General features: G+C 51.6%; 1 protein-coding gene across 1 annotated transcript in view; it reads right to left on the minus strand.

Annotated features, from left to right (window-relative positions):
* Positions 1-17,007, minus strand: part of PPIP5K1 (diphosphoinositol pentakisphosphate kinase 1) — a 37,791-nt gene that overhangs the window by 7,433 nt on the left and 13,351 nt on the right. The window contains exons 19-26 of the mRNA XM_009994283.1: positions 16,232-16,359; positions 15,621-15,735; positions 14,983-15,090; positions 13,652-13,768; positions 12,870-13,034; positions 11,726-11,816; positions 6,778-6,900; positions 1,319-1,498 (exon numbers count right to left, since the gene is read on the minus strand). Coding sequence (XP_009992585.1) covers positions 1,319-1,498; positions 6,778-6,900; positions 11,726-11,816; positions 12,870-13,034; positions 13,652-13,768; positions 14,983-15,090; positions 15,621-15,735; positions 16,232-16,359 — 1,027 coding nt within the window. The remainder of the gene's footprint in view (positions 1-1,318; positions 1,499-6,777; positions 6,901-11,725; positions 11,817-12,869; positions 13,035-13,651; positions 13,769-14,982; positions 15,091-15,620; positions 15,736-16,231; positions 16,360-17,007) is intronic.

Raw genomic sequence — 17,007 nt, forward strand, 5'->3', positions numbered from 1 at the left:
AGGAATCCCAAACTAGCTAATTACTTTTGGGCTTGACAGACTGAGAAAACAGCACCAAAGAACTCCCTGACTGCAGAGATCTGATTTCCACCCGGGAAGGCTGCGCTGAGGTACATAACCCCGGGCTGGCTGCAGAGCCCAGCACCGCCTGCAGTGTTTGGCTGCCCAAGGCCCTGAGCTCATTTCCTCTCCCTGCCTGAGCTTGCAGGAGATGGCCCAGGGCTGCAGTGGGAAAGCTCAGCTCTGGCTGGAGCAGTCTGTTGTGTTCCAGCATCTCTTCCCTCAAAGCAATTTTTCTCCTCTTCAGTATTCATTCCTAGGAGACCAAGGTGTGTCCTAATTATATATGAAAAGTACCTGCCATCTCCAAATCGCCTACTTGACAGAAAGGGCCGTATCAAGAAAAAACAGACCGTGCAAGAAAAATTCTCTTCTCCAGGCTCCAAAAATGCTTGATCCTGTTGCTTCGCTACATGAGGAGCTGTGCTGCCTCTGCCCCTGCCACCTCGGGGTCTGAATGAAAGCAGAGCTCCATGCACCACACAGCCCAGCAAGACACATGCACCCAGCAGGTGTTCTGGTGCCAGCAGCAGCAGCAGCCCCAGCCAGCTGCCCCTCAGCTCCTTTCCACTGCTCCCAGCAGCTCTGGGACCTCAATGCACCAGGCCCCCGGTCTGTGCCAGAGGTGGGCAGACACCAGAGAGCAGCAAGGTCTGATTCACAGCATCCAGGTGCAGCAGTGCAGGGGGTGCCCCTTCCCAGCACAGGCACCATGCAGCGCAGCCACACAAGCTCAGGCTCTGCCTTGTATTCACCCGGGCTCTGGGAACAGCACATTCCCACAAGCACTCACTTCACCAGAATTTCCACAGCAAGTTCACTCTGCATGTGACAGCTGTTGCAACTCCTTGATCTGCTTTCTTCTCTTACTCTCACTATTCACCGTGGTTCCTCTGTGAACACTGGGGACACCCCCCCAAGACCTGAGAGGGCTGTGGGGTCAGTAGAGCATCACCCCGGCAGGAGCTCAGCACCTGACCCAGAGGAAGCCTAAGGGCTTGTCCTGGCTAGAGGAGGGAGGCAACAAACAATTGCCATGGGTGGAAGGAGCACGGTTAGAGGCACACAGAGAGCACCAGCTCCATGTGGAAAGGCCTCCAGCTCCACAGCCCACACACTTGCTGCAGCAGCTCGAGCTCCGGGGATGCAGGGGGAGGCTTTTCCTGCAGGAGCAAAGCACACTGTGCATTCTCAAGCAGACCGTGGTCACTGCTCAGCTACAAGAGCAGGGCCCCAAGGCAGCTGCAGCGTGCAGTACCGTAAAGACACTCCAAGTCATCCTGCCCTGAGATCAGCCAGCTCCTGAAGAGGCGCAGGTGGTAGGAGCAGTGCTGGAGGTGATGGGCTAGGGTAGCATCCAGGGAGATGTTCCGGCTGGTGGCGCGGTCACAGGAAAAACGGCGCAGCAACTGGGCAACGTGGTGGTGCTCACACACATCTGGAGGAGAGGGGGCCAGAGAGTGAGAGGAGAGGGGCAGAGCAGCTGGGGACAGAAACTGGAGCTGTGGGGATGGCGCTGGCTGGGAGAGACCCTCAGCACAGGCTGCAGCCCACCCCTCCCAGGCAAGCAGAGCAGGACCACCCTGACCTACAGAGCCCGGTGCCCGGCAGGCGGGAGCAGCTGCAGCGCAGGGGCAGCCCCAGAGCCACCTCTCATCTTCATAAGCAGACGCCTGACAAGCACATAAGCCTCAGGACACATTCCAAGTCCAGCACAGTTCAGGTTGGGCTAGATAAGAAGGACAGGCCCACCACAGAGACAAGAAATCCAGACTGCCCACAGAGCGTCGAGGACCTGCATCCAAAGCAGCCACCTCAGCACACGGAACACAGCAAACGACCCGGCATCTAACAAGCAGCAGCTGAAAGGGACACTGGGTACAGCAGGGTTTGCCTGAGAGCACAGTGCCTGGAGTGTGGAAGAGCAGAGGGGGCACAGGAGTGCTGGCCTCCCCTCTACAGACTCTCAGGACAGCCCTGTGCAGTCTTCTGTAGCATCCTTGTGTAGCAGACATGACACCAGCACGCAGGCATGTCTTCTCCTCCATGAATACAGCCTTGGGACTTGTGTGGTGCTCCCAAGACTCAAAGGAGATCAGGGCCTAGAGCATCTGTGCTTGGCCACCGCTCTGGTTCACCCATCCCATTTCACCACACAGCTCTTCAGAAACAAAATCCAGACTCAAAGCTGTGAAGAGCTTGTGCATCTTCAGGTGACTGGTTCATGTGGCTAAACATCCTTCCTGCTAAAACCAGTGCCAAGCCTACACCAAATGTGTCTAACTTCAAGCTCACACCTGCTGGACCCCGTCTTTGTTTTCTTGATTAAGGGGCATTTTACTATTAGACATATTAATTGGGTTATTGGAAAAATCTGATGCCCTGTTTCATTTTATTGTATTTTGGGGCAGGGGCAGTTGCTTTATGGTGTGACCCTGGAAAGACTGGTGCTTGGTACAAGTTTTGCTGGCAAGATAGAACAACACGTCCTGCTGACATACACCACAGGAGCTCAGATGGTTTCCAGACATACAAACAGATTGAGCAGCTGGCCATTCTGGGAAAAACAAAACTAAGCAAACACAGCAAATAGGTTCCCTTCAGATATATGAAACAATAAAGCCCCGTTTAGCTGCCCCTTCTCATTTTATCTTTCCCAAGTCTTTGGTCTTTATAACAGTCTTCTGGGCTTCTGTCATCTTACAGATCACAGAGCAGAATTTCTTCACACTTACTAAGCAACAAGACAGCAGAACCAGCCTTAATCACAGAGATATGCAGCCCGACACCTTTCAGGGATCTGCTCTGGTTCTAACTTGTCTCAACAGCAAGAGCCATGAGGTAGGAGTGGTGCTGTGAAAAACAAACTTTTTCAGAAGTTTCTGTGTAAGACTCGGATAATAATCACTATTTCAAGGCATTTGCTACCACAGAGCCAAGGTCTGTGACCTGGAAAGGCCTGCAGGAGCCAGGTTAGCAGCAGTACAAGCAGAGAGAGTCAAGAGAAGCCGTTCTGTTCCATGCCTCTTCGCAGCCACCAACACGAGGAGTGCATCAGGGGACACCTCCTGGGTGACATGGTGCCATCCCCTCCTGCCTCAAGAAGGCAGCAGGTCCAAGCCAGCATTGTCCACCACAGCAGATGAGTGAGAGTTCTGGGGACACCTGCAGGAAAGGTGAGCCTACTCCCACCAACATCACCAGGCTTGGAGTAACCAATCCTAGCAGACAGGTTTGCAGATAGGAACCATGAGGTTACCAGTACTCCTAAGACACCTGTGCTGAGGAACATCACGTGCAGAGGGAATCCTGGTAGCACCTCCTTGGACTGTGCTCTTCCAGGGGACACACAGGTACCCTCAGCCTATCCTTACGGTGGTCCTGCACATCTGCAACGTAGAGCTGAGGACCCCAGCTGCTGATGCTCTTACAGAACATGACGTGGACATCCTCCTCCCCCACATCCCATGGCATTCTGCCCCCCGAACCCCACCCCCGAAAAGGGAGTGTGAAGGAAGGCCTTAAATGTTAGCAGTGCAATTAAAGGCTGCTTTAGGAGTCCATTCACAGAGCCACTGCTCTTGCTTTTTCACCTGGGACACAAATGCCTTGGGGGACAGCAGAGGAACCACTGAGCAGTAACAGGATGAATGAACCAGTTAAGTCACGAGGAGACAATGGGGGAAGGTGAAGCGTGTTTGGACACCAGATACACAGACACAAAAAAACCACGGGAAGGCTGAGAGGAAAATATGTGCAGAGAGAACTGAAGGTGAGCATGGGGTTAGAGTGTGAGGGAACGTCAAATCAAGGAAGCAAACGTACCATTAGTCGGATGCTTTGCAAACGACACAGAAAATCGTTTTACGGCTGGCATAGACAAGAGCTCTGAGGAAATAAAAACAGATCATCTCAGTTAACAGCCTGCTCCTAAGGATCCCCAGACCTTCATTTCCTTGCAACTGCCCTTCCAGGTTCACCTTCCTCTCAACCCCACAGGACATGCTCCCGCTGGCGCTGCTGCAGCTCCAGGCTCTCCCTGCCTGTGGGTCCCACTGGACCTCCACGTTCCCCAGCAGCTGTGGCTCCCCAGGTCCCTGCACTGCCTGTCCCTGCCCCTGCACTGCCTGTCACTGCCCGTCACTGCCTGCCCGACCCTGCAGAGGCCTGGGCCGTGCTCCCCGGGTCCCAGGGGTTCCTGCCCTGCAGCCTCCCCAGGCAGCCACGCCGCGCACGACCCAGCACACAGGAACCACAGAGCAGAGCTCTCAGGGCTCCCTCTGCCCAAGGAAAGCCACAACCATTCTGCAGAGGAACTGACAAGCCCTGGCAGAGGCAAGTGTAGCTGAAAGCATCCTCTTAATGCAAGCTAATCACAGCTATTTATAAATATAAAGCTAAATCAACTAACTAATTAGGGAACACACAGCAGACCCATGAAGACATGCTCTACAGCTCTGATGCTCAGAGCATTTCAGTACAGAAGAGGTTCTGGGACACACCTGTCAGACTGGGACACCTGGGACTGCCTCTCCTGGCTGTGTCCCAGCCCAGGCCAAGCTCTCCTGTAGAAATCACACACTGGAAAGACAGTGCAAGGACAGACTCTAGGCATCTCATGTGGTGCAAACAGATGAGCTTTAAAAGACATGGATTAGTCTCCATATGCTTAAAAAAAGAAAAAGGCTGAAAGCTTCAGTTTATTCCCACTCTGGAAATTCCTCAGTTGTCATGGGAAAGAAAAGCCTAGATCAGACCATCTGTAAGTAGGATTTGACACAACGCGCCAGCCAATCACATATTTTGCTGCTATTTAGGAACTTCTAGGAAACACTAGAAAAATGTTTTTATTTCCCTTCCATGTTTCATGCATCCTTTCTACCCAGGCAGCAGGGTCTGTACACCCCTCCCCGTACACCAAGGTCAGCAGATGCACCTAATGACTTGGCCACATGAGATATTTAAATCTACTCTCAAACTTGCTGCCATTTCCTTCAGCAGCAAAACAATCCTAAAGACAGTTTCTTTTCCCTTAACAGAGCATGACAAGCTTCCCTATGCATGCAATCCCACAGAAGTGTCCAAGTCCTGGAGCTGCAGTCGGTGAGCTGGAACCCACCTCCCCCACCTCCCCCTTGCCAGCACATCTGCTCAGCTCAGTCCTGCTGTAACACAGCTCGCTGGTCCCTGCCTTCAGACAAGCCAGCTCCAAACCACCACCAGCAGCAGATCCACCCTCAACCTGAGGCTGGGACACAACCTTCCCCTGAAGTGTTCCTTCACCCTCCTCCAGCCCCAGGATGAGAAGACTTCAGAAATAAGTGCCATTTCAGCTCCCCTTGAGCAAGTCCTGGATGAAGTGCTGTAAGCCATGCACCGCACCTTGAAGCATCACAGCCATGAGAAAAGATCAGAGTTCATGCAAAGATGTGCTCCAGCATCCGGGGGTTTTAAACACGATCAGCCTGATGACCAAGAAGGCATCGATACAGACACCAGCCTGCTGCAGGGGCTGGGTCACTGCCTGCAGCCCTAGTGATGGCTGGTTCAAATGACACTGCTCAGCATTTCACTGGTGCTCATTTAAGCAGGAACATGCAAATCAAGGGCTTATTTTACATTCCAAACTCCCTTCCCCAGAAGATAAACACCTTCCTCCTCACGTTCCCAAGCCCCTCACCGCTTCCTGACGCACAGCACGCCAGGAAACACGGAAAACAAGGGCAACTCCAAGATGAACAACTCCGGGTTGTTCGTCACACACCCGTTAAGTCAGTGTGTACCAGGCATTGCCCCTCGGCCGGCAGGGACGGACAGCAGGGCTCAGGGCTCAGGCAGCAGCAGCGGCAGCTCCAAGATGAACAACTCCGGGTTGTTCGTCACACACCCGTTAAGTCAGTGTGTACCAGGCATTGCCCCTCGGCCGGCAGGGCCGGACAGCGGGGCTCAGGGCTCAGGGAGCAGCTGCGGCAGCGCCCGGGCCCCGCAGCCGGTCAGAGCCTGCGGCGCTGCCCGCAGAGCCCCGGGAGGAGCCCCCAGAGCCCCCGCCGGCCTCTCCAGGTGCTGCCCCGGCGCTGACAGCCTGTCCTGCAGCCACAGCTCAGCCCGGTGCAGCAGGGCCCGAGCTCCGCTGGGCTCCAGCCCGGCCTTCGCAGCCTGCTGTGGGAAAGGGAGCTCCCTGGAGAGCTGGGAGTGACACAAGTTCCCCTCAACACCAGAACAGCAGCAGAGCCCGTGCTCTCATTCAGCAGCGCTCATCAGGTTCCAGCAGGGCTGAGGACTGGAGGGCATCTTCCCTCCTGGGTTTCCTGGGCCTCAAAACTGGACAAAAATCCAAACAAACTAACCTCCCGTTTTCCCAAAAGGCCCCAAATTGCTGCCTTAGTCATGCCCCCACCTTGCAATCCACCAGTGCTGGGCTCATTATGATTTAATATCCAGACCAATAACTCCTCCTCCACGACAGCAAGTAGTGTTAAAATGTCAGCACAAAACCAGGCCCCAGACCAGACCGCACGTCAGCACCAAACCCCTTGCACAACATCAGCTCCTGCCTCGTCCCTGCAAGGACCACGACTTCCTGGGATGTCATGAAATGCACGACTGCAGATGTGATGAACATGCACATGTAACTGTCATCCTGCTCAGCAGTCTTGAGTCTGTCTCAGCACACCCTGAGACACCAGCTGCCACCTGCTGCACAGGGAACACACATACCGTCTTTGTGCGTCAGGCTGCTGGCAAACTTTTTGCCATGGCTGCGAGCGTAGTCCTGGAGGTTGGGGGCACTGGAGGAGCCTCCCAGCACAGTGGTGCTAAACAGGCCGGTGCATTGTGACCCTGGAAAGGCATGGAAGGTGTTAGTATCACATCACTGCAAGCAGCGCAGAAAAGCAGGGTTAGTCAGAGGGTGAGGAATGAGCTGGCCACGCCGCAGCAACCAGGGAGCACGGGGAGGCACAACTGCCCATCCTAAATGCAGTGGTGCCAAATGCACAGCAGGAAGCCCAAAACTCAACACCAGGAAAGCTCCTAACTCCATCCAGGGGGTTACTTCCACTTGGATCTCTTGCCCTGACCTAGGATAAGCACTTGGACACCCCTCAGTCAGCAAATCTCCATACTTATGTCAGGAAAGCCAGGATGCCAAATCACTGATGTTCAGGGCACAGGGCTTCATTTCTCTGCTCTTCTGCCCTTTGTCTTTGGAAAGCTCTTTTTTCTGCAGGACACCAAGAAGAAGAAAGGACTGCCTGGTCAATGCATGGGGATTCATCACTCTGCCAAGGGGTAAGAAAAGCAATGTGACAAGAGAGCTCTTTCTTAAGCTACTGCTCAGATGGTATTTCACACCCACTGGGTCAGAGCAGGTCCAGCCATTCCATGAACCACCCCTCAAAGCACCAGATGCCCACATAGCAGGAAGGGTGAGGAACATGGCAGGGACGCGGCCCCATGCACAGGGGACAACCCAGTGCTGTGGCTTTGGCAGCTGCTGGTGTTTGCTGCTCCAAGGCACAGTTCTGCTGAGTGCTCTGACTTCGTGTGGTATTTAGGGAACACGGGGCACTTGAAACAAGATTCTTTCGACTGAGGAAAGCAATTGTGAGTGAGGCAAAACCTTATTATGGTCTAGACAAAGCGGCACTGACTGGCTATGAATTCTGTGCTAAAGCATCTTGATGCAGCATTCTGTCCTGAGAATACCAACTGCTAAACCCCACATCACTCCCACGCACAAAAGGCTTCCAGAAACCAGCAGGTTGATCTTGTCCTACCTTATCTGCCAAGGCAAAAAAAGTGAGATACTGCCCATTAATTTTTAACTGGAGCAGTGCAACTGTTACTACTGTTAACAAGATCCTGCCTGTATTGCAGGCAGCTCTGGATTCTAAAAGGCAGCACCAGCACCATAGCATGATTTTGGTTGGAAGGAACCTCTGGAGGCTTCTTTCCCAACACACCAGCAGGGCCAGCTCAGATCAGCTTGTTCAGGTTTGTCCAGTCAAGGGTTGAGTACGTTCAAGAAAGGAGATTTCATCACCTCTCAGCCCCCCACTTCAACATCTGGCAGAGTTAAGGTGAAAAACATGATCCCCCTCCTGACCTGGAGCTTCCCTTGCTGCAGCTCCTGCCGGTGGGTTCCTGTCCTGCCACTGCTCTGCTGTCAGACAGTCTGTCTCCACCTCTCTGTACCCTCCCACTCCCTCAGCTTCTCCTCCCAGGGGCTGTGCTCCAGCCCCCCCAGCTCGGCTGCCCCTGCAGTGCTCACACCCACCAGATCCAGCCCGGGGGGCTCAGGACCCCTCAGACCCACAGGGTGTGTGCGGGGAGGGCTGTGCCCTGCTCAGCCAGCACAGCCTGCCCTGGACCCTGGGGCAAGGACACTCTGCTCCTCTGCAAGGCTCCTCTGCAGCTAAAACTGCTCTGCAGAACAGACAGACCCTGGGTTTTAAGCTATTCACAGGTAAGTTCAGTCTGCGGTGATGAAGGTCCTGGGAGCAGAGGGGATGACAAAAAGAGTTCTCACATGCACTGATCCTAAGCTGCTCCCCACGGTGACACTGCTGGTAGCTTTCCAGAGGACATGGCACGGATGTGTCCTTGGGCAAACAGGCAAGGACTCCTGCCTGCAGAGCAATGGACACACGGGCCTCAGCAAATTTCCTCCCTTTTTTTTGCCTTAAACCAAAGCTCAATGCTGACTTGGCATGAACTGGAATCTGCCAGAATTACAAGAAAATGTTGTCAAGCAGCAGCCAGGATGATGCTTTTAATTGTCCTTCCATGGCTTAAAAACCAAACAAACAAACCCCAGAAAACTCATTTATGGGCAGATAAAAATGGAGCAGAAGATATTTATTACTTTCTATCTTGAGCAACCTCATGGCACTATCCCTTACTCCCAGTGTTTCTGCTATCCTACAGGAGACACAGGCATTTTGTTGGCACCCTTGAGACAAGAGAATTTACAAAGGTGACTCTGTGGACAACAGCAAGTGTCTACAGTGAACTCTAGGAGACCACTGCACCAAACACACACACATCCTACAGAACACCATGGTACACTAGCCATTTGGATTTAAGATGTACCAACGTTTGCTAGAAATTGCTGTATGTGCTGGATCTTTTTTGTGTATTTAATTTTCAGATGTACATTCAGTGTTTGGTATATTTAAAAACTGGACATCCCTTGCTCCTATGGGAGTCTCAGCACAAAGCTTCATGCCACCAGCAGTGCACCACCTGTACTGCTCAAACAGCAGGAGTGATTTTACCCCCTTTTGAAGTGTTCTTGCAAGCCAAGAAGGGCCCTGAGGTTTCTCCAGGCTTCTCAGGCTAGAAGCACTAACCCTGGAGCAGAAATCCACAACAATGCACTTGCTCCTGCCCAGAAGGAAGGGGCACAATCCAAAGCACCACTTGCATGGATAAGGCAAGCTGCAGCCTGCCCCTTCTCCAAACACATATTTCAAGACATTTTAAAATTACAGTAAAGACACATTTCAGGCAGGTATGGCAGCAGGGTTCCTCCAGGAGCCCCCATCCCTGCAGGGCTAAACATCTGAGGTGACAGCTGAGCAGACACTCCCCCAGAGACAACGACTGTAAGCAGGTCAGGCAGTGGGACCTATGCTCAACTTCAGAACAGCTCAGAAAGAGCAGGCAGCACCTGAATGAAGCCCCTCATAGCACAGCTGCTGAGACAAGTGCTACATCTGAAGTTCAAGCTCCCGTGAGTTCTGTGCCACCTCTCAGAGAGCACACATTGCAGACCCTGAAGGGGGGAGGAAGGAGATTTCTACACAACAAGCAGGAATTGGGAAGATTGCCTTAAGAGCTTGACTTTTACAGGCAAAGAGGCATCATTCCTCTTAGCAGTTCTCAAGTTAAGAGAAATTCACAGAAACAGACATCCTAGTAACCAGGGATTGTGCAAGCTGGTAATGCACCACAGGCCTCTCCTGCTCAGCTCTTCTGTGCCTGCAGCTGCAAGACTCTCCAGAGAAGAATGGTGGCTGGACTGAAGATCCAGGTAGAGGTCCAGTGTCACAGATCAGATCTATCAGTTCCCACTCCAAGTTTTGTCTCTGCAGATCTTCAGTCAGGAGAGTGACCAGCACAGGCTGCCCAGCAAGGTGAGTCGAGCAAGAGCCTGAAATCAAACCTGCTGCAATCACGTGCCAAATTCCATTGCCAAGGAAAGGCAGCACTGCACAGAGTCCAGCAGAGCAGTAGCCTTCAAACAGACATTCCTCAGAAACCTAGGGAAGGCTGGAGTAAATCAGCTGCAATATCTGCTCTCCAGAGCACACGCCTTCTGGGCCTGAGACATCCAACAGTACAGACAGTTTGTGTGAAGCCTCGATGCACTCAGTACTTCTCCAAACAGATGCACTTCCTTGTCTGTGCCAGCTCAGGAATTCTCATATTGCTCCATGGGATTCACAGAATAACCACAGGTTTCTTCAGGCCTCAGCAGGGCAATCCCTGCAGGTGGGCTGTGAAAGGCAGAAGGAAGTAGATGCACCACAAGAAACAGCACATTGAAAAACCACTGTGGCTGAAGCTATTGTGCCTGTATGAAAATAAGATGCATCAGTCATTCCTTCTCAGGCTTTTCCACTGGCTGGGAGCACAGCTGGCAGACTCCAGTGATGCTTCCTGACCACTCTGAAGAAAATTCCCTTTACTTGGTAGGAATTAGCTTCCAATGCAGCAGCTCATTCAAAAGTGACAAAGAAGTGATCAGATCCTTCAGAAGTCTCTTGGCTACAGGATGTCCACACAACAGAGTAGAGAACTGATGAGTCAGAACTGCTGCCTACAGTCTGTCTACAGCTGTGCCGTGATGCAAAACAGGTTGTAAAGAAAAAGAAAGTGGGCATAACTTGGGCACTTCCACCTCCTGGTGTTAATTAGTCATCTGCATGATGTAGGTTTCACAGCTATCTTTGAACCTCCTGACAACAAAGACAGCTTTTCAGTTTCCAAATAGAACTTGCTTTAGCAAAAATATTTCAGGAAGACTTTCAACTATTAATACATAGTTTAGGTTGGTATGACAGGGAATGGTTCTCTCAAGGACAGGCCGAGAGCACCAAGCACCCCAGAATACTCTCTTCTGCAGGCTACCATGCAAAGAATAGCTAACCAAGGGTGCCAGCTCATTAGAGCTGCCAAACACTGCTGCAGATGAAAGATCCACTCCAGACAAGAGATCCTCATGAAGCAAAGGTGGAAATAAAATAGTCATTCACGAAGAGCAGCTTTGCATGTAAACTACTGTTCTGCAGGACAGAAAGCAGACTAGTTCTCGTGTAAAATCATCTCTTCCTACAAGTTCAGAAATGGTATAATGAATGATAGCAACATGGAACCAGAAGGCCAACATGCAAGTGTGCAGCTTGCTCTGTTGCTCCCATACTAGGCACAAAAAGTGCATCTTCTGTTGCTAGAAGTTGAAGGAGAAGATTGTACACAAAAGGAAATACAGCAAGATAGTCTCTGCAGTGGTCTAAGCAGTGACACTAAAAGAAGACATCGACACACACAGAGACACATACAAGGAACTTAAGCCAGATGTGTATGTGGAGAGACAGACAGATGCCCACAGAAATGCAGAGGTGCAGGTAAGCAGGCTGGTTGCAGGTCAGTACAGTACCTAAGCCACTCTGCTTCATCTCAGAAGACTGCCTGGAATAAGTGCTGAAGAGGCGATAACCTCCTGATTTGGAAGAAGATTCAGAGAGCACCTGCAAAGACAGACAGAATAATCAGTGCCCTGCTCTGAGGTACACACTGGTCTCAAAAGCCTTTATACATCAGTTAAAGGTAAAGACAAGTATGTCTGCTCCTTTTAAGAAGCATAAAGGGACTCATATACTAATACTGTAACAGTGCATGCTCAATTTTAATTTCAAGTTTGTGTTGGGTTGTGGAACAGTGGAGACTGCAAGAGCATGAAAGGACTCGTGCTGAGATCCTTGTCTCTCAAGGCTCTCACTGGGATCCCTGGGACACAGACTTCCCTCTTCAGCAGCAGAAGTGCATCCCCTTTATCTTACTATGTTACAAAGAGCCCCATGTGCCACATGCAAAGACTGCATCATGAGTGACACAGAGACGGAAACCAGCTAACAAAGACCTCGAGCCCCAACCCTCTGCTTTCACTGGTTCAGAAAACAGAGAGCAAAAATGCCCATGAAACCCCTCCAGATGGAGGGGCAGTTGCTAGAGGTGCCAGCTACATGCTGGCTGTGAAGCCTTGTGACACATAACAGCCCTGAAGGAGAGAAGCAGGAACAGTAAAATCTACCTTTGTTACTTCAGCAGAGCAATGAATAGGACAGTTCTAAACCTTGACAGTTTAAACACTCTGTAATAAACCCACTGATTAGCAGGGACAAGATCTGAGATGGGAAACAGGAACAAGAGATGTGGAGCTGAACCGTGAGAGGGAGAGGCTGGGGTCTAAGGGAAGGCCAAGATGTCACCATGGCTGGGTGAGGAAGTCACATGCCATCTCATTCATAGCTGTTACACTGATGCCTCTACAGAGCTTGTAATGCTTATAATGATTGTGCTTCTCCAGCATTTCCTTACTTGCTCTTCCTTATCAGCTCCTCTGACCCGTGTTCCCCCTGGCCTTCCTTTGGGAGGTCTGCCTTCCAAAATATCCCTCTAACTTCTGCAGATGCTTTCCCAGAATCAACTGAAACTCTGGCATCTTAAAAGGAAAGCCAGGACACCAAAACCAAGCAAGAGACCTTCAGGAGAAGAATCGAGGGTGCCCAGGGCCTTGTTACCTCCATGGAGCCGGTTTTCCGGTTCCTGATGAGCGGGGATCTCCGCTGGATGCTGACGGGCTCGGCAGGCTGCGGGGACCTCGGCTGCACACGGTCGGGCTCATCCACGCCCTTCTCTTTGGACAAGTCCTCCAGGCTGCCTTGGTCTGCTTTCTTGTCCTCATTCTGCAGCGAGGAAACATTGACACCTACAGGCATGTGGCCCTGGCCAGCAGTGCCCTGGCACTGACTCCAGCCCTGGGTCTCCCAGCTCAGGACACCGCTGCTCCCACAGGCTGCCCTGGCACACCCTGGAGCTGGGCAGGGAACTGTACCTGCTGCCAGCCCATGGGCATGGGAGAAAGGTCAGAGGAAATTCTGCTGCTGGGGGCTGGAGGGCAGCAGAGCCATGAGGAGAGGCTGAGAAAACGGGGTTTGTTCAGCCTGGAGAACAGAAGGCTTCGGGGAGACCTTATCACCATGTGCCAGTACTTAAAAGGCTGGCTACCAAGATGGAGACTCCCTATTTACAAGGAGTCACACGGAAAAGACAAGGGGTCATGGGCACAAATTGCTCCTTGGGAGATTCCAATTGGATACAAGAGGTAAATTTTTCACCATGAGGACAGTCAAACATTGGAATCATCTCCTGAGGGAAGTGGTGGATTCCCCCAGGCTGGACAGTTTTCAGCCTCAGCTGGGGGAGCAGCAAGGTGCCAGCAGAGCCCAGGCTGCCCCCAGCCCCTGCAGCCCCTGCAGCCCCTGCAGCTGAGGGCAGTTCATCTGAGGGCAGCTCAGCTCACCTCTGCTGAGGCAGGACGGAAGCCAAAGCCCGTGGGCACGTTCCGGTCCTCCTCGCAGCCCTTCACACCAGGGCTGAAATGCAGCTCCACGTGGAAACGCTCTTCTGAAGATGGGTCCTGTGAACATCAGGGCAGGGAATAAGTAAATACATGAAAAACAGTCTCACTCTCAGCACAGCCAGGGTCTGGACCTGGGCCTCCCAGCCATGCGGGTGCAGGAAGCATCCCAAGCACATCCTTCTGGAAGGAAAGCACAAGCTACGAGGAACCATGAACATGATGGCTCTAGGTTTGTTCCATCCAAAAGGACAGCCTTTATTAGCACAAAGCTGGGACATTCAAATTGTTATTTTGTGACAACAGCCACCAGAAGACCAAAACACAATGGGGCCAGATGTATGTACGTGCACAGACCTAAACACAGCCCTTCCCGACCCACTCCCACGTGCTGGGGCAGGGAGAGGCTGGTTCCCTCCTGGACCTTTAGTTGGGTTGTTCCAAGATTTAAGGTACTGTCTCCAGCATTATTTTTTAGTATTTTTTTTAAAGGAGGACAGAGCTTTTACCATATCTGGCCCTAATGATGTATATGCAAAATTTCACCATCCCTACTAACAGATTTACCACTCCCAAGAGCTCTATTCAGATTATTTTGACAAACTAGGAAATATTTCACTTCTACCACTATAACCCCATATCAGCTCTGTAAATATAAGTGTCCTGCTCAATAGTGCATGGAGGAAAGGACTACAACCCCCTGCAGCACAGGACCAGAGTGACAGGACCTGGGGTTCAGCACATGCAACTTGGTGCCAAACCTACTGATGGGCATCACCATCAGCTCCCACAGCCCAAATGGTTTTTAAATGGCTCTCTTTGGTTCCTGAAGATATCAGTACATAATTCCCTAACTACCTCAGTATATTTTTTAAATAATAAAAGTTTATGAATGTGGAATTTGTGGATATTTTCTAGAAATATTTGGAAAAAGCTGCATAATACAATTTGGGTGTGGTTTTTTTTCCTACAGTTAATTTGTAATTAATATTAAGAAACAGCAAATTATTTTGCACTAGGAAATGCTTTAAAATAGGTAGTATTAATTACTTCAGTTTGGTATTACTGCTCAGGGTGGCATTCTGCTGACATGTAACAAGCATTAACTGGGTCACTGCCTCCCACCTAAAAATAAAAACTAGCAGTTGTGCTCCTGGTCTGTGCCTCGGCTCCCAAGCAGAGAGCTCAGGTTACAGACTTCCTGGCTGAACTCATCTCTTGGGAGTGCCCTGCACCGTGGCAGGAAGGGTTTATCCTACAGCTCTATCCCTCACCTTGTTGTTGTCCTCGTAGAGCATGATAACAATCTGGGTCATGTAGTTCAGCTCTGAGATAGCACTCAGATAGTCCATGGCTCTCTTCCATTGCTGATCTTTGTTCTCCTGGTGCATACAAGACACAAACAGTCCATGGGATAAGCAACAGCAGACACCCATCCAGTGAAACGTGTCTGAGAGTTTGTCTCTCCACAAGATAACAACATTGTCAGGACAAAAACCACCCTGCTGAACTTGCGTGGAGACACGACCTTGTGAGGGGGCAGGTGCTGACAGTGAGGAGCAGCTGCAGGGGGAGGCGCAGCCTCCAGACCCCAGCCCCCAGCCCTGCACAGCAGGCCCCAGACACTGCCATCCTCACACAGTGGCCTAGAGAATGGAGTTGTTTAGAGAAATCTCAAAAGAAGCACAGGGGAAGAGCATGTTCCTTGCACAAGCAAGGCAGCAGCACCAGGACGGAGGAGCAGCCCCCACGTCAGGGAAACTGCAGAGCAAACACAGCAGGGATGGGGCTGGCCAGAGGCTGCTGCTGCCTCTCCCTGCTGGGGCAACCTGCCAACACACACTGCCCACCGTGGAAGGGGCCACTGAACAGCAGCAGGGCAGCTCACTGTGAGCACTGTGGGGACACTTACATCCAGGAGGCCCCCGTAGCGGAAGATGCTGAGCAGGGAGTGCACGTGGCTCTCGCTGGTGAAGTAGAGCCGCGTCCGAACGTGGCGGCCTGGAGACAGAACTCCTCTGGAGTACCTAAACCAAAACCAGGCCAGTGTTACCTTGAGCCAGACCGAGGATGGCCCCCTACCACACAGCAGCATTTCTGCATGCTCAGCAGAACACGGTGACCCCCACGAGAACTACCAGAGAGCAGCAGGAACAGAACAAACAGCGAGAGCACTGGGCAGAGAAGCAGCAAGTTCTGTGTTACCCTAATGGAGACACATGGTGGGGCAGAGGTGGCATCCTCATCCCAGCCCTTGCCCCTTGCAGAGACAGGGATGAAGGGACTACCATCCAGCTACGATGGGCTTAAGCTTCTGTGGCATCGTGGTCCCACTCAGCAGTCTCAATGTGCCTTTCCACTGCCCTTCCAGTTCCAGGAGCACCAACGTGCCTCCCTCTTGGTGTGTCCTTCACTGTATGTTCCCTGTGTCCTACCACACCAGCACACTCTTCTGGCATGGTTCCCACACACTGCTCCAAAGCTGCCCTCCCCACCCACAGCAGCATGCAGCACAACCCTTACAAGGGATGTAGTTTGTTGACAGACTCGTCTTCATGGGTTCTCTGTAGGTCCAGCTGGATCTTTTTAATGAGAGGAAGACAGAAGCCAATAGCAATCTCCAGTTTCTCCTCTTTATTGATCCCATATTCCTGCAGGAACAAAACAACAAATAACCTTGAGCCCTGGATCTTTGCCACATCCTCACAAGAAAGGAGGCTGGACTTAACAGTCCTGTCCACAAGCACCACAACAGCTGAGCAAGGACAGAAAAGGAAACATCACGCAGCACCTTTTTCTTTTTTTTTTTTCCTCTCCATATATTGCAGAGGGTAACAGAGGACAGAGACTCCTCCAAGCTGTCTAGACATGACTGTCAGTGTTCTCCCAGCAGCTGAGAGACACAAATTCCACCAGGGAACCTCCTCTCATGACACACAAACTTATACCCTGACCTGGCATGAGCATTAATGCAACAACTGCTGTTTGCCTAGATAAAACCTGAAGTTTTATCCAAACTGCTTCTGCTCAGGAAGAAACACTGTGAAAAGGTTTAGATGACCACTTCTGCTCTACATGAGTGCCAGTGCAATTGGACCTTGCTGGCAGAAGCTCAAAACATTTCTGCCAGGCTGGGACAGAACAAAGATGAATCCAGGGATCCTGTGCATGTGCCTCTCCTTTCCCCTCCCGTGTTCATGGGCACAAACTTGGTGAGAAGCAAGACAGCTTTGCAGACTGAACAAGTTCTTGTTTGACAATGCCAAACCTGCCAGCACAAGCCTTCACATTAACACAGG

Source organism: Chaetura pelagica, unplaced genomic scaffold (genome assembly GCF_000747805.2).
Source record: "Chaetura pelagica isolate M959 unplaced genomic scaffold, ChaPel_1.0 scaffold233, whole genome shotgun sequence".
Lineage (NCBI taxonomy): Eukaryota > Metazoa > Chordata > Aves > Apodiformes > Apodidae > Chaetura > Chaetura pelagica.